Raw genomic sequence first — 26,019 nt, forward strand, 5'->3', positions numbered from 1 at the left:
AACATGTGGAGACACTACAATAGTCCTCAAGAAAAATTCTGACATGTACATTACATCTTCAACAAGACCCACAGAGTCAATGCCTCAGGCAAAAGGAAAAAGCAAAGCACAGGGAAATAATGCTATTTTCAGCACCTATTCTATAGTTCATTTCCTATCAACTCAAAGACAAGTAAACATTGTGATAATTCCAGATCTAGAAAAAAACAGTAAAGCACCAGTTCAGGGAAACTGCAAGTTGTACATTCAGAAGGTGACAGCAGTTTGTGGAATTATAAAGGAGTGCCAGATTATTTCACCCTTTTGTAAATGGAAAGAGAATATGTAGGGGGCCAGCAGTAGCACACATAGTACAAAGTGAAAGAAAGAACTTGCACGAGAATCCTGGTTTGAGCCCCCAGCTCCCCAACTGCAGGGGTGGTCGCTTCACAAGCAGTGACGCAGGTCTACAGTTGACTGTCTTTCTCTACCCTTCTTTATCTTCCCCTCCCTCTCTGTCCTATCCTATTTTTAAAAATGGCCTCCAGGAGCAGTGGATTCATAGTGCAGTCACTGAGTCCCAGTGATAACCCTGGAGGCAAAAAAAAAAAAAAAAGGAAAGAAAAAAAGAGAATCTGTAGATTCATCTGAAGTAGGTACTATGTTTGATACTCCATTCAGAAGAGATCTCAAGAATGTCCTTTGAGTTTTATTTGTACCTTATTACTTTAGACTCACTTAACAGTTCTGTGAAGAAGGGTGGTGTTCTTCAGGTTTCTAACACTCTTTGATACAGAATAAAGATTACTAGCACAGTGCCTCAGAATAGAAGACACTGTAAGTATGCTCTGTGGGAGGCCTGTACATATAGCAGTGACTTCTGGATTTTCATAAAGTTCTGCTCACAGCAATCTACAGAGATTCTCCTGCTGTTTGATCAACTACTCCATGAACAGCATTCACTTTAATTTTTTTTAACAAACTTCCTCACTTGAGAAGTTGAGGCTCACTTCCTACTTGAAGCCACCATATCTTAAATTTTATTTTCAGGACCAGGCACTGGCACACCTGGCTAAGCGCTCAAATTACAGTGCAACAAGGACTTGGGTTCAAGCTCCTGGTCCCCACCTGAAGGGGAAAAGCTTCACAAGTAGTGAAGCGGGTCTGCAGGTATCTCTCTCCCTCACTGTCTTCCCCTCTTCTCTCAATTTCTCTCTGTCTCTATCCTAATTAATAAATAAAATATTTTTTAAATAAATTATAAAAATATTTTCTTTTCTACAACTGAAAGAAATTGGATTTCTTAGGATCTCTTCTTAAAGGAAAAAGTAAATCAGTATTTTATTTAGGGAAATAATGGTTTCTTGTGTAACCATTTTCACAACTATATCTATGTAACATCCCCACCTCATAGGAAACATAAGTAGTCATAGCAAATGTAACCCTATAGTCACATCTTCCTTACATCACCATGACTAGCACAGCAGCATTTTGTAGAAATGAAACAAAGCCTGGTAGAACTGCATTCAACTGGTTATGAGCTACTAAGTGAAGAGAAGATAAAAGGATTTATTACATGGGCTTATCTATTAATCATTTCCATGTATGATATTTTGAGAAGAAATGTTGTTTGTGTGGGAATTTTTATTTATAACTTAATCTCCTTCTTATTTCTTCATTGTACTTGGAAAAGGTCAGCACAGAGTAGACACATAAATCAGTTGTGTCACTGTGCTTGCCTGCTGGCAAAGAAAAAGAATCACTGGTACAGTGACACTGTCATTGAGTTGTGCAGTGCAGAAGATGACAAATATACAAAGCATGCTTCTTGTTTGTTGGTGCATAATCTTGATAACTTGCAACACGCAAGTGCATTTTCTCCCCACTCCTGTGTCACCTATGTGTGCTTCTCTAGGTGAGCATGTGGACTTCTAAGCAAAAAGATGGAGAACTGATTTACTTAAGGAAGACCTTACTGATGCCCTGACATGCAGATGGTGGAATCTATCCTTGAAAAGTCCTACAAATACTCAGGAAAAGCTTAACAAAAAGAGAATTCTGCACAGAAGATAGAACTAGACCACAGCAGGACCCCAAGTTAAGTTCTTCCCTTGGCTCTGCAACCACAGACAAACCCCTATATCTTCATGTACACAATTTCTGCTTCTTATCCCACCCCACCTGTGTTGTGCACTGTATGAAGCTTTGATAACTGAATGCAAATAAAAATGTTCTGTAAAGGGCATCTATAAACAGAGACTTTGGGTTATTTTGGAGGCATCAGGATAAGATACTAACATTGTAAATCAGAGTATGCTTGGATTGTTTCATTTTATGCGACAAATTTTCCTCTCTGCTTACTGATCTTGCCTTTCACAAGATAAATGAGAAGCACTTCATTGGTTAGGAGGAAAAAGATTTTCAAACCCTTAATCTTTCATCTTTAGCTTTGATGTTATTCATTACTGGAGCCACACAGGTGACTATGATTAATATCATATCACCACTATGGAAGTAATTTTTCGAGGTAAATATGACAAGAATTTCTTCTTCCATTTTTTTATTTCTTTATTGGAGGATTAATGTTTTACAGTCAACAGTAGATACAATAGTTTGTACATGCATTTCTAGTCACCCTCATCTTTCACCTCTAAAAAAGCAAAATCCTACCTCTAAATTTTGTCAAATTAACTTTCCTGTGTTCCTAATGAATTCCAATCTTAAACATAACAGAAAAGGAGTGACTTTTTTCAACTTTCTATTAATGTAAATACACATTTTATGAGCTAACAACTAAGAAAATGTCTATGAACTGAAAACACCAATGCAATCACTACCCACTACCCAGAACACGAAACAACCTCAATCACATTAAACTATTTTTATTGGGATTCGACTTCCGGAGGCGGAGCTACAAGCAGCAGATCGCTTTCTCTCCTCTCCTCTCCTCTCCCGGATCAACTAGGAATACCAAAGGAGACCACCCGGACCGAAACAAGACAGGACTAGAATGACCACAGAAACCCAGTAAATCACCCGTGAGTACAAACACACATGGCTGGTGACAGAGAGGAGAGAGGGGCCTAAGGAGAGATTAAGTGACTGCTAACAGTTCGACAGTTTGTCAGTGGAGACACCACCTCCAGTCTGCTCCACCAACAAGGGGACAGCTGAAGGGAGGAAAGGACTCCCCAGAGACTCACCAAGTACAACTCTGAGTCTCCATTGCTACTACCCTCAGAATCTGGAGCAGCAACAGGGAGGGACACCAGGGCACAGAGATCTAACCGGGAAACTCAGGAGAAGACCTATACCTTGGTGGCATAGCTGAAGGGCTGTGAAAGTCTCTTTGCATAACCATTGGATTATCTCTGCCACACCCTGCTTTATCTCTTGGTCAGGAGTCATTGATTAAGCCAAGAAGCCTATTGATAGTTTAAAAGCCCTCAGGCTACCATAGCCTACAGGGGGGAAAAAAAAAAGGCTTTTACACCACTGAACTCCAACTCAGGGATTGAAAAAACTGTTAACTTATATAAAATGGTTAAAACAAAAAGAAAAAATATTGGAGACTCGAACCAGGACAAGAGTCCAGCTAAAAGTCCTCCAGAGGGCGAAGCACAAAACAACGAGTTCAACATCCAAACATTAGCTAAGGAAATAATAACAGGAGTGAGTAAAGAATTTGAAAAAATTGTAATCAGAACTGCAAGAAGAACAAATGAGAATATGGAAGAAAATTCTAATAATCTCATGGTTATTAGAGAGCTGAAAGCTGAAATTGCTGAGCTAAGAAGGCAACTAGCTGAACAAGCTAAAACAGTATCAGAGCAGGGCAACAAAATAGATGAACTCCAGAAAGCAGTAGAGGGCAGAGAGAATAGAATCTATGAAGCTGAAGACAGAATTAGCAAGATTGAGGATGAATTAGAGACAACTAAAAAAGAAGTAAGAGATCTCAAAAAGAGATTAAGAGATGCTGAAAACAACAACAGAGTCCTATGGGATGACTTCAAAAGAAACAATATACGCATTATTGGCTTACCAGAGGAAGAAAGAGAAGGAAAGGAAGAAAGCGTTCTCCAGGCCATAATAGCTGAAAATTTCTCTAGTCTAGACAACACCAAAGACATAAAGATTCAAGAAGCCCAGAGGGTCCCAAACAGAATTAACCCAGACCTAAAGACACCAAGACATGTCATACTTAGATTGGAAAGGAGTAAGGATAAAGAAAGGATCCTCAAGGCTGCAAGAGAAAAACAAAGAGTCACCTACAAAGGAAAACCCATAAGATTAGCAACAGACTTCTCCATACAAACACTACAGGCCAGAAGAGAATAGCAAGATATCTATCGAGTGCTCAATGAGAAAGGCTTTCAGCCAAGAATACTATATCCTGCTAGATTGTCATTCAGACTAGATGGAAGCATCAAAACCTTCTCAGACAAGCAACAGTTGAAGGAAGCAACCATCACCAAGCCTGCCTTGAAAGAAGTTCTGAAAGGTTTCCTATAAACTATTTTTATTTTATTTTTATTATTTTTTATTTTTTTAACCAGAATACTGTTCAGTTCTGGCTTATGGTGTTGTGGAGGATTGAACCTGGGACTTTGGAGCCTCAGACATGAAAGTCTGTTCGCATAACCATTATGGTATCTACCCTCCACCCTAAACTAATTTTTAAAGAAATAAAAGTTTGGATGGGGTTAGACAGCATAATGATTATGCAAAGAGACACTCATGCCTGAGGCTCCAAGGTCCCAGGTTCAATCCCCTGCACTGCCATAAACAGTGCTCTGGGAAAAAAATAATAATATAAAAGTTCATCTCAAATGTATTATTTATAAATGTACACTTTATAAATATATTATAGGAAATGTGAACTTTTTTAGTATATTTACATTCAGCTATATAAACACAAGCTTTACTTCAAATATATAAAACCTAATTTTTTGAACAAGTAGCAAAGGACTATTGGTCTTCATGGGGTGAAGCCAATCCAACCTCTAGATTCCTCTCCTGCTTTCAATAATAATTTCTCCCTTTATTGGGGGGGATTAATGGTTTACAACTGACAATAAAATACAGTAGTTGGTACATGTGTATCATTTTTCAGTTTTCCACATAAAACTCTAACACCTTACTCAGGTCATCCCCACACCAGTATCCTTTACTTTAGTGCAATACACCAACTCCAGTCCAAGTTCTGCTTTGTGTTTTCCCTTCTGTTCTTATTTTTCAACTTCTGTCTCTGAGTGGAATCAGTCCATATCTATCCTTCTCCTTCTGGCTTATCTCACTAAACATGATTCCTTCAAGCTACATCCTAGATGAGGTGAAGAAAGTAAATTCACCATTTTTAATAACTGAGTAGTATTCCATGTGGTATATATACCACAACTTTCTCAGCCACTCATCTGTTGTTGAACACCTGGGTTGCTTCCAGGTTTTGGCAATTACAAAGTGTGCTGCTATGAACATAGGTGTGTTGTAACACAGTATACCTGCCAGCCATAGGAAGCTGGACATGACACATGGCTGACATCAGCCTGGCGACAGAGCATACAATGATATGCACAAACGCACAATGGACTGTGAGTGGATCGACTGTGGGTGGATCCAAACAGACTTAAGCACAACCAGCCAGAAGTCCACTCCTTTTGGTTCCTGCTTCTTCTCCTACTCAGACACATTTCCACTGAGGCTGCTTGATGTGCCCACCATGGTTGCCTCTCCTGGGAACTGAACATGCATGACTCAGCGAGCCAGTAAACTCTACACTCTATTCTATAGCCATGAGTAACCTATATCTCTATTGACAATTGTTTATCTTGTAGGGAGGGCTGAAATTTTGGTAACTAATTTGTGGGGTTATGACACTAGCTTACTTACCCCTGCCTATAATTTCTTTGCCTATAATTACTTTGTGGTACTTAAAATATACAACTTATAATACTGTAGTGACTAATAAAGCTTTGGTAGTTTATAAACCCACTCTTAGCTGCCCCACAGACAAGTCCATTATGCGCCACCACAGCAAAGTCCCTTTTTATTCAAATTACAACACAGATACACACTTTTTGGATGGGTGTGTTCTGTTCCTTAGGATATATTCCCAGGAGAGGAATAACAGGGTCATAGGAAAGGTCCACTTCAAGCCTTCTGAGAGTTTTCCAGAAAGAGAACTGCTCTCCACAGGGTTTGGACCCAATTTCAGGACCCATCTTCCTCAGATGGCAGAGTATGTTATCCAACCTCCGTTTGGAGGATGGAACATTCTCTACCATTGTTGATCCACATTGAGGGAAAGGTCTTATGGGGGACCCCAGGTCCATTATGTTGTTCCTGATGGAGATGACCAGTGACAATAGCTTCCCTACTGGGAGTAGATCCATACTCCCAGTCTGAGGCCAGCATAATTTAATAATGACTCTTTGGTCACTACCAGGCCACCCCATCACCTGGGGCCCTAGTAAGGGAATCCTGGGATTCCCATGCAGACATGATGGGTCTAGACCTCTAACAGTTCCCCCTCTCCACTGTCACTGGTCACCTCCATCAGGAACATCATAATGGACCCCTTTGGGGGCCCCTTATAGGACCTTGCCCTCAGTGTGGATCAACAATGATAGGGACTGCCCCATTCTCAAAAGGGAGGTTGGGCCAAACTACTCTACCACTTGATGAAGCTGGGTCCGGCAATGGGTACAGCTTAGAATGTTCCTAGCTATGACCACAGAATGCGAGTTCAAGTCTACAGGGATGCAGAGGTTACACACATTCCTGCACTGAATATGGACTCCAGATCAAAGCTATGGGGCTTACAGTTAACAATATTTATATATTTTCCCCATATTTGGGAGCTACTCTCTCCCCTGATTCAGTTTTTTCCAACTATGAGACCATCTCCTCAGACAATACCTTTTGTCCACCTGCATACTAGCTGTCAGGCTTAGGCAAAAACTAGTAAAGTCATGGGCATCTTGGAATACACCTAAAATAGACCTAATAGCTTATTCTAAAACAGAGACCCCAAATAACATCTGCAATGTTCTTGTCTTTGGGTTCCTGATTATTAAACAGTTTGTTCTCCTTTACATCTTAATGCCTTTTTCAGCCACCAAGTTGCAGATGCTACCATGACACCAACCTGACTGCCCTCGCCAATGTACCCTGGAACCCCACCTCTCCAGAGCCCTGCCTTACTAGATAAAATAGGAACAGGCTGGGAGTATGGATCAACGTGCCAATGCTCATGTGCAACTGAGAAGCCATTACAGAAACCAGACTTTCCATCTTCTGCACCCCATAATGATCCTGGGTCCATGTTCCCAGAGAGATAAATAGGAAAGCTTTCAAGGGAAGGAATGGGATACAGAACTATGGTGGTGGGAACTTTGTGGAATTGTACCCCTCTTATCCTACGGTCTTGTCAATATTTTTTATTTTATAAATATTTTCTTAAAAGTGAAAACTGTGCACAAAGCACAAGGACCGGTGTAAGGATCCAGGTTCTAGCTCCCGGCTCCCCACCTGCAGGGGAGTCGCTTCACAGGCAGTGTAGCAGGTCTGCAAGTGTCTTTCTCTCCCCCTCTCTTTCTTCCCCTCCATTTCTCTCTGTCCTATCAACGATGACATCAGTAACAACAACAATAACTACAACAATAAACAACAAGGGCAACAAAAGGGAAAAATAAATTTAAAAAAACGAAAATTGGGGAGTTGGGCCATAGTGCAGCAGGTTAAGCACACGTGGCACAAAGCGCAAGGACCCACATAAAGATCCCCGTTTGAGTCCCCAGCTCCCCACCTGCAGCAAAGTCTCTTCACAAGCAGTGAAGCAGGTCTGCAGGTGTCTTTCTCTCCCCATCTCTGTCCTCCTCTCCTCTCTCCATTTCTCTCTATCCTATCCAACAACAATGACATCAATAACAACAATAATAACTACAACAATAAACAAGGGCAACAAAAGGAAATAAATATATTTTAAAAATGAAAATTGAACATTAAGTATATAGGATATCAATTAAATAGGGACCCAAAAAGATATGGCTGTCTTATATGGCCTTAGGTTGGGAGAGGGAGATAATCTGAGTTGGATAAATCAGATGTAATTTAACTATCAGTACTCTGCTAGTACTTAGTATGCTAAAACAACATTTGGAAAACAAAAGAACAGTGATTAAGACTCATGCCTTGAAAAATCCAGAGACTTCTGGAGGCGGGGCTACGAGCAACAGCAGATCTCTTTCTCTCCTCTCCTCTCCCAGATCAACTAGGAATACCAAAGGAGACCACCTGAGACCAAAACGAGATAGGACTGGAATGACTACAGGAGCCCACCAGGTCACTGGTGAGTGCAAACACTTGTGGCTGGTGACAGAGAGGAGCCTAGGGAGAGATTAAGTGGCTGGTAACAGTCCCAAAGTTTGTCAGTTGAGACACCACCTCCAGTCTGTTCCACTAACAAGGGGATAGCTGAGGGGAGGAGAGGACTCCCCGGAGACTCGCCAAGTGCAACTCGGGGTCTCCATTGCTACTGCCCTCAGAGTCTGGAGTGGCGGCAGGGGGGGACACCAGGGAACAGAAACCTAGACAGGAAACTCAGAACACCTATACCTCATTGGCAAAGCGGTGGGGCTGTGAGAGTCTCTTTGCATAACCACTGGATTATCTCTGCCACACTCTGCTTTATCTCTTGATCAGGAGTCAGTGATTAAACTAAGAAGCCTACTTGCAGTTTAAAAGCCCTCAGGCTCCCATAGCCTACAGGGAAAAAAAAAAAAAAAAGAGGCTTTTAAACCACTGAGTTCCAACTCAGGGATTAAAATACTATTGAAACAACTATTAACTTCCACCACTGTGAACTCTTTAATTACCTTACATAGACACAAGTCAGTCCAGGCAGTAGTGATCAGTAATTTGAAAAGTACTGAGAGAGGGAACTCATAACATAATATATAAAATGGGTAAACCAACAAAAAGAAATATTGGAGAAATGAACCAGGACAAGAGTCCAGCTAAAAGCCCACCAAAGGGTGAAGAACAAAATAACGAGTTCAACATGCAAACACTAGCTAAGGAAATAATCACAGGAGTGAGTAAAGAGTTTGAAAGAATTGTAATCAGAGATACAGGCACAACAAATGAGACTCTGGAAGAAAATACTAATTATCTCAAGGTTATTAGAGAGTTGAAAGCTGAAATAGCTGAACTAAGAATGCAACTAGCTAAACAAGCTAAAACAGTATCAGAACAGGGAAACACAATAGATGAACTTCAGAAAACAGTAGAGGGCAGAGAGAATAGAATCAATGAGGCTGAAGACAGAATTAGCAAGATCAAGGACTGTTGTTAAAATTCGGAGGCTCCAGCTGGCCAGGCTAGCTTCACGGGCGGGTAACAGAGACTCGAGGACACACGGCTGGGCAGGGAAGCTGTATTTCTTTATTCAGAAACAACGATTCATAAACTAACCCAAACTAATCACCAAACAGGACTCTCTTGCATCTTTCTCACATGGCGGTGCCAAGAACTCTCGAACTCTGGAACTCTCTCAGGGTTCCTTGGGGCGGGGACAAGCAAGCCCATGAAACTAGCAGGACTAAACCAATTTTCTTGGCAGGGGGAGAGCTAGAACAACCCAATGTAAAGCATACAACAGAGGACGAATAGAGACAACTAAAAAAGAAGAGATCTCAAAAAGAGATTAAGAGATGCTGAAAACAACAACAGAGACCTATGGGATGACTTCAAAAGAAACAATATGCGCATTATTGGTTTACCAGAGGAAGAAAGAGAAGGAAAGGAAGAAAGCATTCTTCAGGCCATAATAGCTGAAAACTTCTCTAGTCTAGACAACATCAAAAAACATAAAGATTCAAGAAGCCCAAAGGGTCCCAAACAGAATTAACCCAGACTTAAAGACACCAAGAAACATCATACTTAGAATGGAAAGGAATAAGGATAAAGAAAGGATCCTCAAGGCTGCAAAAGAAAATCAAAGAGTCACCTACAGAGGAAAACCCATAAGATTAGCAGCAGACTTCTCCACACAAACACTACAGGCCAGAAGAGAATGGCAAGATATCTATTGAGTGCTCAAAGAGAAAGGCTTTCAACCAAGAATACTATATCCTGCTAGACTGTCATTCAGACTATATGGAGGCATCAAAACCTTCTCAGACAAGCAACAGTTGAAGGAATCAACTATCACCAAGCCTGCCCTGAAAGAAGTTCTGAAAGGTCTTCTATAAACAGTCACATCATCATAAATAGGACATATATCAGAACACTCTAAAACTCTGCAAAAATGGCTCAATGTTTGATATCAATAAATGTCAATGGCCTGAATTCACTTATGAAAAGGCACAGAGTAGGAAGATGGATCAGAAAATACAACCCAACAATATGCTGTCTACAGGAAACCCACCTAACTCAACAAGACAAACACAGACTTAAAGTGAAAGGATGGAAAACTATCATACAAGCCAATGGCCCACAAAAAAGGGCAGGAACAGCTATTTTCATATCTGACACGATAGACTTTAAAATAGATAAGATTAAAAAAGATAGGAATGGACACTACTTAATGCTCAGAGGATCAGTCAATCAAGAGGACTTAACAATTATTAACATCTATGTACCCAATGAGAAGCCATCTAAATACATCAAACATCTACTGAAAGAGCTACAGCAATATATTAACAACAACACAGTCATAGTAGGGGACTTCAACACCCCACATTCTCAACATGACAGATCATCCAGGCAGAAAATCAATAAAGACATAAGGGAACTAAATGGAGAGGTAGATAAACTAGAACTATTGGACATTTTCAGAGTAATTCATCCCAAGAAACTGGAATACACATTCTACTCAAATCCACATGGGTCATTCTCAAGGATAGACCATATGTTAGGCCACAAAGAGAGCATCAGCAAATTCAAGAGCATTTAAATCATCCCAAGCATCTTCTCAGACCACAATGGAATTAAACTGACACTTAACAATCAACAAAAGATTAGTAATAGTCCCAAAATGTGGAAGCTCAACAGTACAGTACTTAACAATTTCTGGGTCAAAGAGGAAATCAAGGAAGAAATCAAAATGTTTTGAGAGTTCAATGAAAATGAAGACACAAGCTATCAAAATATTTGGGACACAGATAAGGCAGTCCTAAGAGGGAAGTTCATAGCTATACAAGCACACATTAGGAAACAAGAAAAGGCACGAATAAACAGCCTTATTGCACATCTTAAAGACCTAGAAGAAGAACAACAAAGGAACCCTAAAGCAACCAGAAGGACAGAAATCACTAAAGTTAGGGCAGAAATAAATAACATTGAGAATAAGAAAACCATACAAAAGATCAATGAAAGTAAATGTTGGTTCTTTGAAAGAGTGAACAAAATCGACAAACCTTTAGCCAGACTCACAAAACAAAAAAGGGAGAAGAACCAAATAAATCAGATAGTAAATGAAAGAGGAGATATCACAACAGACACTGCAGAAATTCAACATATCATGCGAGGCTTCTATGAGCAACTATACACCACCAAGCTAGAGAACCTGGAAGAAATGGATGATTTCCTAGATACCTAACAACTTCCAAAACTAAGTAAAGAGGAAGTGGATAATATGAACAGGCCCATCACAGCTAATGAAATTGAAACAGTTATCAAAAATCTCCCCCAAAAAAAAGTTCTGGACCAGATGGTTTTACAAATGAATTCTACAAAATCTTCAAAGAAGAACTAATACCCCTACTTTTAAAAGTCTTCCAGAAGATTGAAGACACTGGAATACTTCCTGCCAGCTTCTATGAAGCTAACATCACTCTGATACCAAAAGCAGACAGGAACACAACCAAAAGAGAAAACTACAGACCAATATCTCTGATGAACATAGATGCTAAAATACTGAACAAAATTCTAGCCAACCAGATACTAAAACCAGTATATTAAAAAGATCATTCATCATGACCAAGTGGGGTTTATCCCAGGGATGCAAGGTTGGTTTAATATACATAAATCAATCAATGTGATCTACCACATCAACAAAAGCAAGACCAAAAACCATATGGTCATATCAACAGATGCAGAGAAAGCCTTTGACAAAATCCAACATTCCTTTATGATCAAAACACTACAAAAAATGGGAATAGATGGAAAATTCCTGAAGATAGTGGAGTCTATATATAGCAAACCTACAGCCAACATCATACTCAATGGTGAAAACCTGGAAGCATTTCCCCTCAGATCAGGTACTAGACAGGGTTGCTGACTATCACCATTACTATTCAACATAGTGTTGGAAGTTCTTGCCATAACAATCAGACAGGAGCAAGGAATTAAAGGGGTACAGACTGGAAGAGAAGAAGTCAAACTCTCCCTATTTGCAGATGACATGATAATATACATGGAAAAACCTAAGGAATCCAGCAAGCTTTTGGAAATCATCAGGAAATACAGTAAGGTGTCAGGCTACAAAATTAACATTCAAAAGTCAGTGGCATTCCTATATGCAAACACTAAGCTAGAAGAAATTGAAAACCAGAAATCAATTCCTTTTACTATAGCAACAAAAACAATAAAATATCTAGGAATAAACCTAACCAAAGAAGTGAAAGACTTGTATACTGAAAATTATGAGTCACTACTCAAGGAAATTGAAAAAGACACAAAGAAGTGGAAAGATATTCCATGTTCATGGGTTGGAAGAATTAACATCATCAAAATGAATATATTACCCAGAGCCATCTACAAATTTAATTCTATCCCCATCAAGATCCAAAGCACATTTTTTAGTAGAATAGAACAAATGCTACAAATGTTTATCTGGAACCAGAAAATATCTAGAATTGACAAAACAATCTTGAGAAAAATGAACAGAACCAGAGGCATCACACTCCCAGATCTCAAACTGTATTATAGGGCCATTGTCATCAAAACTGCTTGGTACTGGAAAATGAATAGACATACTGACCAGTGGAGTAGAACTGAGAGCCCAGAAGTGAGCCCCCACACCTATGGACATCTAATCTTTGACAAAGGGGCCCAGACTATTAAATGGGGAAAGCAGAGTCTCTTCAACAAATGGTGTTGGAAACTTGAGCTGAAACATGCAGAAGAATGAAACTGAACCACTGTATTTCACCAAATACAAAAGTAAATTCCAAGTGGATCGAGGACTTGGATGTTAGACCAGAAACTATCAGATAATTAGAGGAAAATATTGGCAGAACTCTTTTCCGCATAAATTTTAAAGACATCTTCAATGAAACAAATCCAATTACAAAGAAGACTAAGGCAAGTATAAACCTATGGGACTACATCAAATTAAAAAACTTCTGTACAGCAAAAGAAACCACTACCCAAACCAAGAGACCCTTCACAGAATGGGAGAAGATCTTTACATGCCATACATCAGACATGAATTTAATAACCAACATATATAAAGAGCTTGCCAAACTCAACAACAAGACAACAAATAACCCCATCCAAAAATTGGGAGAGGATTTGGACAGAATATTCACCACAGAAGAGATCCAAAAGGCTGAGAAACACATGAAAAATGCTCCAAGTCTCTGATTGTCAGAGAAATGCAAATCAAGACAACAATGAGATACCACTTTACTCCTGTGAGAATGCCCTACATCAGAAAAGGTAACAGCAGCAAATGCTGGAGAGGGTGTGGGGTCAAAGGAACCCTCCTGCACTGCTGGTGGGAATGTCAGTTGGTCCAACCTCTGTGGAGAACAGTCTGGAGAACTCTCAGAAGGCTAGAAGTAGACCTACCCTAGGGTCCTGCAATTCCTCTCCTGGGGATATATCCTGTTGGTATGCTTCTAAATCCTACTTATAAGACCTTCTGTTCTGATCATCACATTAGGTTCGCTTGTATTACTTACGATGTATACTATTTACATAACCACTGTTAACTAAGCACTCCCCTGCCTCCAGGATATTGGTTTAATCCTCATTGGTTTGCGCTTTTCCCTTCTCCCTGCCCCCTATCCTATGTACTTCCGCCTCAGGAGAGAGGCAGGACAGAATTGTGTTGTGATTAGAAGAGATTAGATTGTTGAACTGCATCCCTGCTCATCAATAAAGAGATACTGCTTCCCAGCTCAGCCATGAGTCCCTGGTCGTGTCTCTTTCCCACCCGCGAAGCCAACCCGATAATATCCTAAGGAACCCAACACATCCATCCAAAAAGATCTGTGTACACATATGTTCTTAGCAGCACAATTTGTAATAGCCAAAACCTGGAAGCAACCCAGGTGTCCAACAACAGATGAGTCGCTGAGCAAGTTGTGGTCTATATACACAATGGAATACTACTCAGCTGTAAAAAATGGTGACTTCACCGTTTTCAGCCAGTCTTGGATAGACCTTGAAAAATTCATGTTAAGTGAAATAAGTCAGAAACAGAAGGATGAATATGGAATGATGTCACTCTCAGGCAGAAGTTGAAAAACAAGATCAGAAAAAAAAAATACACAAGTAGAACCTGAAATGGAATTGGTGTATAGCACCAAAGTAAAAGACTCTAGGGTGGGTGTGGGTGGGTGGGGAGAATACACATCCAAGAAAGATGACAGAGGACCTAGTGGGGGTTGTATTGTTATATCGGAAACTGGGGAATGTTATGCATGTACAAACTATTGTATTTACTGTTGAATGTAAAACATTAATTCCCCAATAAAGAAATAAAAAATAAATAAAATAAATGACTCATGCCTCAACCCCTACCCTACTAAATTTACCCTTTTGAAATAAGGACACCTATCATGGTAAAATTTTATCCATATGGTAAAATTTTATTGTGGTAAAATTTTATCCAATTGTACTTACTGTAAATCATTAATCCCCCAATTAGAAAATTTAAGAAATAGTACTTAAGACCAAAAAGGGTTTTTTTTGTTGGAGGAAGTTTGGGGAGCCCTGGTCCAAGTGGCAAGATCTGATGCCCTTTGGGCCCTTCCCTGCATACCCCAAGATTCAGTTCCAGCTGCTACCCCACTAGCCAGTATAAATACTGACTCCCTTTGGATGGTGGGACAGTTGACTCGAGTGGTATACTTTGGCCTCCAATGGTGAGTTCAGATGCCAATATTTTATTTGTTTTTGAAAAAGGTGGAATGACAAACTTTAGCTTCCTGTGGCACCAGTCAGGGGGCCCTCCTTCAGTTTCTTCTGGTAGGAAGTTAATGGTATGGTGTATAAACATCTACTTTTTCTCTCCACCCATTTTGACATGGATATGCCTCAAGCCAATAGTACCTTTCAAGAAATTCATCTTCTTCCCAAGTGGGATCTTGAGAACAGAGAAAAAAAGTATCTCTCACAGATGTCTCTACTTGTGACTGTGTGTACTGAGTCTGCAGACAGCTTTCCTGTCTGTGGGCAAGAGATGATGATCTGTTCGTGGAGCAGCTGAGGCCTCAGAAGTCCAGCCCCATTTGACTTGCTTCCTGCTACGGTGGGTTCAGATGTTTCCAAATGGGCCCCATGCTCCCACAGTGATAGATATACCAAAGACCCCAGGACAAGGTCTTCTTTTTCTTATAAAGTTGCTATTAATGGAGTATAGAGAGAACATTATTCCCTCTAGATTACGAATGGAGTGGATGATGTCCAGTCTCCAGTGTTTTAAAGAACTCATATTTCCTAGGTATCTCTGGGATGTCAATAAATGCTAATGTTTTTGCATTAAGAGTTTGAACTTGAGGAAACACTGAGATAACTTGTGTTCTAATGGGTATCTTTGTTTTCCACAGTAATGTTCAGAGGCTTTGAATTGACATGTCACCCTGATTTTCTCCAAGGAAAAGGTGATGATCATTTCCTGAACATAGTTGATTGACCACACCATCTTTACTTTTTAGTGGCACAAGCATTCCACAGAATACAGATTTAATGCATTCGGTGCAATTATTAAGAAGCTATAGCAAGGGAGTTGGGCTGTAGCACAGCAGGTTACGTGCATGTGACGCAAAGCACAAGGACCAGCATAAGGATCCTGGTTCGAGCCCCCGGCTCCCCACCTGCAGGGAAGTCGCTTCACAAGCAGTGAAGCAGGTCTGCAGGTATCTTTCTCTCCCCCTCTCTGTCTTCCCCTCCTCTCTCCATTTCTCTCTGTCCTCTCCAACAACATCAATAACAACAATAATTACAATAATAAAACAAGGGCAACAAAAGGGAATAAATAAATAAAATATTTTTTTAAAAAAAAGAAGTTGTAGAAAACTCAGTTTTGCCTAAATGGTCAAGACACTAGTCTAAACCACTAAATGTCAGTCAACAGTAAATCTTTAAGTTTTTAGCTACTTCTAATTTTACTGTAAACTATCCCATCCTACTCTCTAGGGGTAATAAAAGCTAACACTTACAGAGCTTTCACTATGTGCCAAGCTTGGTTATATTTTCTTGAACCTTCACAATAATCTTTCAAAGTCAGCACTATTACTATTCTGACTTTATAAATGAGGCAAAGCATGAAAGTACTTTCTGTGGTCACCTGTACAGTAAATGATGAAGCCAATATACAAATCTAATAGAGCTAAGTCTCCTGACCCCACACCAATATCTACCCCAGAGAGCAGGAAGGTAGTGTACAGAGGTTATGGTAAGGGGTAGAGGGAGAGAAAAAGATAGAACTACATGTCCTCACCCCTCCCACTGCATCTCTATGAGGTAAGCTTGCCAATACTCCCCCCACTCCCCCCACATACACGCTTCACTCATCCGGTGCATCCTCACACAGTATCTACCGGTTATGATAAATATCCCCAGCCATCTGGTTCTTGGTTCCATTACTCTACAATGTGAAAATTTCTCCAGATACCTCATTCAGCAATCTACCATGATGAAAGAAGTGCCTTAGCAACCCCTCCAGGCAGCACAGAGTGCAAAGGATTAGTGTTCGCCATCCAAATTGGATTGTAACTCCTCTTGAAAAGTAAGGGGCAGGAGCATTCTCTCAGCTAAGATTCCTCCTGTTTCCTCCCTAATGTCTAGAACAATAGTAAAGCTAAGTTCCTTCTCTGGCCTTCCACCCTCCGTAGCCTGTGCCTGTTTTATCAGGTACCTACCAGAAAAGGAAAGAGAAAAGACCCTTTGGTCCCTTGGACCCTCCTTGGTCAAATTCCCCTTGGCAGTCAAGCTGGGAACCCCTAACCCCTCCTGGAAACCATCCATTTCACCTTATTTCTCCTTGTTACTTATTTCTAGATCCAACTCTCTGTTCCTCTCTGCCTCCCAATGCCAAGTGACAAATCCCTCTTAAAATAACGCTGGTGACTCACCCGGAGACTGTATTCCATTTATATGTATCTTTCTTTCCCCAAAGGGCACTGCATTTCACAGATACTCAGTTCTATTTTTACTACTTTCTGGTACAAAGACTGTGGAAGGTAGTACTCAGGAAATGGGATTGACCAGCAGAGACTTGGGTGACATCCTCTAGGTACCTCTGGAAGAGTTGGGTGGCTCCTTTACACTGTTTCCTCCCTTTCAGAAGCTGGCTCCTTTTTGGGGGTCCCACACATTGCCATCTTAGTTCAGTTAGTAAGTAACACAGATAATAAGGTGAGTACTATAAATGATCTTTGCCCACTCCATACCAACCTCCACAGCCATGGAACTGGTGGATACAGTCCTCGTATGACCTGCCAAACCACATGCCAATACATCACCTGTATGGGCCTGAGAAGAGAAGGGAGGAGGTGTAACACCAAGTCATGCCATGTCCTAAAGTCATCATACCCAGAGTCATCCGCACCCCATTTTCCATCCACAGACAGGCCTATTTCTCCATACTTCTAGATCACACAACAAAAGTAACAGTGCCTCTTTCCTGTCTCTCTGACTCACAGCCTCTGTTGCTTCCCTCTGTTCCCCATCAGAGTTTACTGCTAAGATGCCCTTAAAACAATGGATTTCCCTGACCTGATGATCTTTCTAAGACATGGTCAGTCTCAGTATTTTAAGTCAGAGCTAGAGGTAAACATCACCAAGTTCTTGAACAGCAGAAACATAAATACACATCTAATCAGCAATATAACAAAAACACAAGATAGCCTGAGTCTGGGGTGCTGAGCGATCATGAACAAGGAACTGAAACTTTCCTGCAATTATGAGCACATTCAACAAATGTTCCATGCAATAAACTTGAGTGTCTAAAGTTGACTTCTGTGATGAATTGTGACAATTAGAGATAGACTGCATACTCACTGCCCATTTTGAAGAGCACTGATTTTTATCTGAATAAAGCACTTTCTCAACAGAAATCTATTCTTTGCTACAGAAAAAATAAAGAACTGACTAGCCCCATCTCCCTTCTTTTTCATAGATGATCAAATGAAACATGCAGAGGTAAGAGAAATTGCTCAAGATCAAACATGATGGAGTGGTCCCTCAGAGTATGATCCCAACAACAGTTACATTATTTGGAATGCCACTGTGAAGACAGGTTGAATGTGCCTAGAATGTTGCTATGGGCACAGTTATCACTTGTGACCTGTGTCACAAACTATTTCAGGTTAGAACTTAAGAATGACAAATATCATGTTGATCTCAAGTAAACAGTTCCCATCATGGGTGGCACCAAAGAAAGGTACAATCAAGGAAGAAATGGAATGTACATGATACGCAACAAGTAGACTTTAGAATTATTCTTAATAATAAATATTTATTACTTAGAGGACCTCAGTGAATATGAAACATAAAATTTTAAATACAAGAAAATACTCTGACACATGCAGCATTTTCATATAAGGTGAACATAATTTAATTAATCCATGAACTGATGAAGAAAGATAAGCTGGCTGGCTTCTTAGGGACAAAGTGCTGGCAGCCCTAGCCAGTCAGGGTCACAGCTGTATTGGTTGTCTGCTGGGTTCCTGTGGGCTTGGTCTGGGTCGCATTTCTTCTGGTGGATTTGTCCACACTTTTAATGGCCTTTTTCACCCACTCATCTTCTGGATTAGCACAGATTTTAAAGCCACGTTTGGTGATAAATCTGCAATACAAGGAAAAGATAAGAAAAAAAAAATTAATCACAGCCTCAAAGCCTTGGGACTGGAAATTAAAATCAGACTAGATATGAAATCTTGTGCAGAAATTACTGTAATAAAATGTCCTTCAGAATCATAAAACTACAGATGAAGACCCTTCTTCTGCAATCTATGTGAACATAAAGGAGAACTAGTACCAGGTAAGCTCTAGTTCCTTTTCTCACCAGTCAGTAATGCCAAATGTGACTAAAGTAGGCATCTCAGGTCATCTAGTCCAATCACCACATACCATCTTCCTCTTCAAATCCAAACACTCTTATCTTAATTTTTTGGACAAAAGATTATCTCTTTCTTGATTTTTATTTATTTTTAGTTAGAGGGAGAGATAGATAATGGGGAGAGAGAGGGAGGGAGAGAGAGGCAGGGAGAGAGAGGGAATGAGAACATGAACCAGAGTATTACTCAGGCACATGCATTGCTAGAGAATAAACTCTGGACTCCATCCTTGTATTCCAGTTCTCTAGCCACTATGTCTCCTCCCAGGCCCCAAAAGGTTATTTTCTTTATTTTAATTTCTTAGGGTAAAGTTGTGATCATGTGTTGAGAAGAACAACTATTCTAAAAAGGAAATTGTTGAAAGTGAATGGTGCTGTGTACAGTGCTTTTTTGAAACATTCCCTGAGATATAACATCTGGTAAAATGTGGTACTCTACCTGACTTCAACACACCATAAGGAAGGGAAGGGAAAGTGAGTCTCCTATGCCATTGTGTTATAAGGTCCGATTCTGATTTAAACCAGCTGACCCTAAATGTAGCCCTTAAAACTTGACATAAGATTCTTCTACCAAATTAAGTCAGGAGGAGAGTGACAGTTTATTTGGTGGCCCAGTGTTTGCCATGATTTTAATCTGATGCTCATAAAGCCTCTATCAATGTGGAAAATAACAAAACTATGAGGCTGAAGTCTCATTCTCCCTCAGGAGTAAGCATCTAAGCTCTGCTGTTCTCACCCACACCACCCAGCACCTGGAGACACTCACATCACGGCCTTCAGGGAGCCTTCTTTGATGGTATAGGTCCTGATTCTGTGGACAGGCAGAGGCCTGGTTTTCAGACTCATGCAGACACTCTTTTCCAGGGCTTCACTTCCCACACCTGGTGAAGAAAACATACCAAAATAAAATGTAATTTCAAATGTTATCACTTTCATCACACAATAACAAAGAATGGTGAGATGAAGAGCAATTTGGGAAAGGGAGCTGGTCTTGACTGAATAAATAAGTTATTCCCACTTTAACTGGAAAAGTGTAAGATCTATATTTCAGAAAATCATAAAGTATCCATCCCCAAAAGGTTGGCTCAAGAGGAACTCAAGTTCTTAGAGTTTTCATTTTACACTTTTAGAAAAAGCAAAGTAACTCAGGAGAGTTAGTGACATGAAAGCTTTGGTTAAAATCAAATCAAGGTTTATAAGTGCTGATTTTCTCCTAAGCCAGAGACTGGTATTTGCTTCCAAGAGCACTATTTAGTTAAAAATTGTCTGAGTGGCTGAGTAAGTTATGGTCTATAAACACAATAGAATACTACTCAGCTATTTAAAATGGTGAATTTACCTTCTTCACCTTATCTTGGATGGAGTTTGAAGGAATCAATGAGATAAGCCAGAAAGAGAAGGATGGATATGGACTGATTCCACTCAGAGACAGAAGTTGAAAAAATAAGAACAGAAGGGAAAACACAAAGCAGAACTTGAACTAGGTTTGGTGTATTACACTAGAGTAAAAGACTTTTTGGGAGGGGAGTAATTCAAGTCCTGTAGCACGATGGCAAAGGACGACCTAGGTGGGAGTTAGAGCGTTACGCAGAAAATTGAGAAATGTTACACATGCACCAACTACCATATTGACTGTTGACTATAAATCATTGATTCCACCCATAAATTTTTTTTAATCATCTAAAGCACCTGTGACTGCTGGTCAAGTTTGAGCTATAGTGGTGCTGGTATCATAAGACTTTTTAAAAGCAGGAAAACAAGCAAAACTTGTTCCCAAACATGGTTCTTCATCTCTTCTGCTCATTAGGCCCAATATCTTTCTTTCTCTTCTATCTCTGCCACGTTGTTTCGAATACTGAACCCAGAGGAAGAGAGTAATCTGTTTTTTCTCTGTTTCTCAAATTAAGAAACATTTCTCTCTGTGAAGTAGTTAACCTGACTCCCAAAACCCACAGACTCCTATAGGATGTGTAGTCACAAACCTCCTTATCTCCTTATTGAATAGTGTGTCTCCAGCTGTGTTATCAGTTAAAATCTGACCTTTCCACAAGAGGCAGAGTAAAGTCAAAGCAGAGAATGCTGGGGCCCCTTACTTTGCACAGGAAGCTAAGCCTCCATGGACATGTAAAGTCCACTCAAGTAGAAAATTTGGGAAGCTGAGATCTGTCTCTGCAGCTTCCTAGGTCTTTTCCTTCCCTCATCTGGGTACACAATTTCAGAGATTTCTAAATTTGGCCTCTCTACTCAAGTGCACCCCCGGGAAGATACAGTCAGGTTCACATATTCTAGTCTAAGCAATAAATCTGCAAATTAGGAGACTGAGAGAAGTTAACAAAAATATCAGTTGTACTCAAAAGATATTCTTTCTTGTTGCCAGAGTCACAAGAAGAATTCCAATCAGTTGGAGAAAAATGACACCTTAAGAAGTACGTACATCACTAATAAAAAGAAAAAAAAATGTATGTACAGATCACTGAGACTCAGTATATCTGGATCTTCTCTGGGTATTAATTTGATTAATAATGTGTAAGGTTTGATCTGTTTGTTAATGCATATTATCATGGTCACATGAACCCAGGAAATTATCAAAAAAAATAAATAAATAAGCATTCATACCAGTAACGATGGCTTTTTCTATATATTTTAAGGTAATATTGATTTCAGGGTATGAAATTATGAGCTTTCAGTCATGTTTTTAATAGAAAACATTGTTTTTCGGGAGTCGGGCTGTAGCGCAGCGGGTTAAGCACAGGTGGCGCAAAGCACAAGGACCGGCCTAAGAATCCCGGTTCAAGCCCCCGGCTCCCCACCTACAGGGGAGTCACTTCACAGGCGGTGAAGCAGGTCTGCAGGTGTCTATCTTTCTCTCCCCCTCTCTGTCTTCCCCTCCTCTCTCCATTTCTCTCTGTCCTATCCAACAATGACAACAACAATAATAACTACAACAATAAAACAACAAGGGCAGCAAAAAGGAATAAATAAATAAAAATAAATATTTAAAAAGAAAACATTGTTTTTCTTGATAATATATACTCTCCTCATAAAATTTTTGAGAATTTGTCAAGATTGATTTTAAATGGGTGTAAGATACAAAAGCATATATAATATCATCACTGTTCCATAACCAACATTAATTAAGAAATTACGGCTTGTAAGGAAATCAAACAAATGACAATAAATTTTCTCACTTTAATCCCAAAAGCGCCAGTTACTATATTCAACTTACAACTTACAAATAAGAAAGTATGTGTTCAAGAGGTTTCAAAATTCACCTCATTCATGAAGTTCTCAGAATGTACTCTATTATCTCTTTCTCTTTTCCTCATGTGAAACTCTCTCATACATAATAAATAAAATAATTTTCTTTTTAATTACCCAGTCATGAAGAGTAAGGGACAAGGCTCCAACCAAGTTCTCTTTATCTTCGGAATATGCCAAGGCCCAAAGAACCAAAGTTATCATTTCCATTTCCACCTGGAAATCTGAGGCTTCCCTTAGGGAACACACTTTTCCTCCAGAAAAACCTGAGTCAAAACCAAAAATGTACCCACCCACCTCATAGCCCTCTAGTCTCACAAATAGCCTCAACTTACCATCTACGCCGTATGCAGTGAGACACCAGATCCCAAGCAAGATGAGGAGGAGAGTTCTCATGGCTGAGGTCCTGCTAAGCTGAGCAGAGAGAATGAGGGGTGCCTGCTTTTTATCTCTTTTATCCCCCGCCGGTCAGCTCACTTCCTGTGGCAAGAGGGGGCTTCCAGGTGGGTGTGGAATGTGGAAAGTCTTTGCAATATTGATGGGTCTTTTTTTTTTAATGTTCCTTTGCCCCCACTCCTGCTAACCTCACACCTCGAGACCTTTCCCCTTCTCCTGTGGTTAGTCAACCAAACCCAATGACTGCACAGTAGAAGTGTTCTGTTGTCTCATATGCCACCAGTCTTCATTCAGATCTTCCATGCTGACAAAAGCCACCTCAGTATTAGGGCCCAGCCTGGGGACAGTGTCAAGGAAATGAAATGGGGTGGCTGGCCACTGTGGTCCACACTCCCACCACCTCATGTGACATCCGCTCTGACATGAGGCTTCCTCCACCAGGGATATGAGCACTGAGGTCACCTGCTGGGGCTCCGAGGGAGGTATGGGGGCCCTGCTGCCACAGAGTTTCTCTTCTTATTTCTTGCCTCTTCCTCATCCAGGTGGTTTCATTTATTTGCAGCATTCTCCCCAGGTGCCCAAAGAACACTGAAATAATTATTCAGAACACATCTACGTGTAGATGCTTGCTCTACTGCAATTCAATCTACACCTTGAAAAAAAAATCTTTTGAAAAGTTGACCGATATGAATTTTATTTTGAATAAAAGGGAAAAATGATGTGTAGCCTTGCCATTCTGCAGTTTCCATTTTTAATGTTTTTCCATTGAGTTTCTACTGGGATATGTTTGCACAGATGTATCAATTATAAATACTACTCTAGCATTAGTATCAATATTGTCCCATGTATCTTCATACTTCTACTCTGAATAGGTCAATACACATACATATTAAACCATTCCTTGGTAGTTTGTCATATAGATTACACCTATAAAGTAAATTTGCATTAATATGCACTTAGTCCTCTCCCTTTCTCAGAAGTGGGATTACTGAGAAAGATCAAACAGTCATCTTCATCACTCTTGTGCAGACTATCAACATCTTCCCAAGATGAAATTTCAGTTTGCCTCTAGCAGAGTTTGTGTTGGCTGCACCAAAACTTTTCTTAATTCAGTTAGTTGCTGTTGTCTGGTCTTGTTTTGCATAGGCATCAATAAATGTATTATCAGTGTATCAATGTATTTATTGATTTGTCAATAAAGTAAAGACTTACTTTACTTTATTGATTGTTGGTATTCTTCATAGTGGCTTGGTCCCCTTCCCCCCCATCTCTAGTTGATTGTGGTTTGGTCCTGCTAGTTTGGCGGGCCCGCTTGTCCCGGCCCCGAGGAACCCCGAGAGAGTTCCAGAGTGACAGAGTTTGAGAGTTCTTGGCGCCGCCATGTGAGAAGGATGCAGGAGAGTTCTGTTTGGTGATTAGTTTGGTTTAGTTTATGAATCGTTGTTCCTGAATAAAGAAATATAGCTTCCCTGCCCAGCCATGTGTCCTCGAGTCTCTGTTACCCACCCGTGAAGCTAGCCCGGCCAGCTGAAGCTCCGAATTAAAACAACAATTGATAAAAGGTTTTTCATTGCTACTAGAGATAGGAAAATGAATTTACCATTTATATAAAAAATTGTAGGTTGGACAGGGGTAGATAACATAATGGTTATGCAAAGAGATTCCTATGCCTGAGTCTCCAAAGTCCCAGATTCAACCCCTCACCCCACCGTAAGCCAGAGCTGATAAGTGTAAAAAATAAAACAGAATTATAACCAAAAATTACAGGTTAACCTCAAAGAGACAGCATTCAATATTCTATTAGAACACTCCTTCAGGGTAGGTGATGGTAGGGAGCTCACCTTTCTCTTTCTGCGTCCCTGAGACAAGTAGAATTTCTTGATGTACTAGTCACTCAGTAAATCATTTGTGAATGAATTTTCTTTAAAAGACAAAGATCATAGTGGTCATACATTAAGTAAAGGGTGACAAACATAAAGACTGTGACTTCCTGTTACCAAAGAAATGATCTGACCAGCAGTTGAACGTTTACTTATTAGAACATTGAGGTAGAATTTCTTAAACTCAGAATGAATTATTTGCTGTCATGATTCAAGTCTTTGGTAGAAAATAATTAACAAAAAATATAAAACCTGTTACAACAGGCTTAATCTGACTAATGCAGACAATGATAACAATCAATGGGAGTGTAGAAGGAAATTCACTCATCCTTGATGCCTTTCTCTTAGATACCATATCTGGTCTGTCAATAAACACCACTGGCTATCTGTCTACCAAAGACTATCTGATCAGTTCTCTTCATTCCAAATGAACCAACTCCAAGCCACCACCACTTTCAATTTATCAGCCTACCATCACAATCATTTCACTTTTCTGCTCAAAAACCATCAATGGCTTCATAGTTTTGGAAACACATTTTTATTAGTGATTTAATAATGGCTTATAAGATGATAGGATTACAGGAGAATAGTTTTACACTGTACCCACCACCACAATTCTGAGCCTTCCCGCCCTCCTCCTTTCCCCCAAGACTAACCACTGTAGTTTATACAAAGTCTTGGTAAGGGTTTGACTACTTTTCTTTCCTTTAAACAAGTTTATGTGTTTCAGTTCTTTATACTGCACATGAGTGAAACCATCAGTAATTAATTGTCCTTCAGAGAAATGCAGGTCGTTTGGTAACAAATATAAACTATCACAACAAGAGTTCTTGAACATGAACACCAAACTAAAGAATTCCATAGTATTATACATGATAAGGATGAGAAAAACAATATAGGAAAGATTTAAAAATACTAGAGAGAAAATAGCATTATTTAAAAAGACATAAAGGATTATATGCATTTAAATGCGTTATACATAAAAGTATATATACAATTTAACAAGTATACTATATATAAACACATCTAGCAGAGCATTTATTAAACTGTTTTTGTCTCATAATTTTTTGATTGAACATCCTATATCTATTACTTCCCTTTCATGCTTTAAAGTTGTCACATGCTTCTATGGCTCAGTCTGCTTTTACTGTTCAGAGTTAAGTGTTCCTTGTTTCTGTCTCTGTGGCATTCCTTTCAACAATTCTTTCT

The 26,019-nt window shown here is 39.8% G+C and overlaps 1 protein-coding gene and 1 long non-coding RNA gene across 2 annotated transcripts; one reads left to right on the forward strand and one right to left on the reverse strand.

The window, feature by feature from the left end:
* The first annotated feature begins 16,598 nt into the window (after nucleotides 1-16,598).
* On the forward strand, nucleotides 16,599-21,882 carry LOC132540207 (uncharacterized). The gene is made up of 3 exons (XR_009551419.1): nucleotides 16,599-16,680; nucleotides 18,338-18,526; nucleotides 21,654-21,882. It is a non-coding gene; the product is annotated as an uncharacterized LOC132540207 (long non-coding RNA).
* Nucleotides 18,657-23,232, reverse strand: LOC103121271 (lymphotactin). Its single transcript, XM_007531792.2, has 3 exons — nucleotides 22,870-23,232; nucleotides 20,043-20,157; nucleotides 18,657-19,006 (listed from the first exon to the last, which is right to left on the reverse strand). Exons 1-3 carry the CDS (start codon nucleotides 22,928-22,930, stop codon nucleotides 18,844-18,846), a joined length of 339 nt encoding a protein of 112 aa, XP_007531854.1. The 5' UTR covers nucleotides 22,931-23,232; the 3' UTR covers nucleotides 18,657-18,843.
* Nucleotides 23,233-26,019: the final 2,787 nt, after the last annotated feature.

Source organism: Erinaceus europaeus, chromosome 9 (assembly GCF_950295315.1).
Source record: "Erinaceus europaeus chromosome 9, mEriEur2.1, whole genome shotgun sequence".
NCBI classification, from domain to species: domain Eukaryota; kingdom Metazoa; phylum Chordata; class Mammalia; order Eulipotyphla; family Erinaceidae; genus Erinaceus; species Erinaceus europaeus.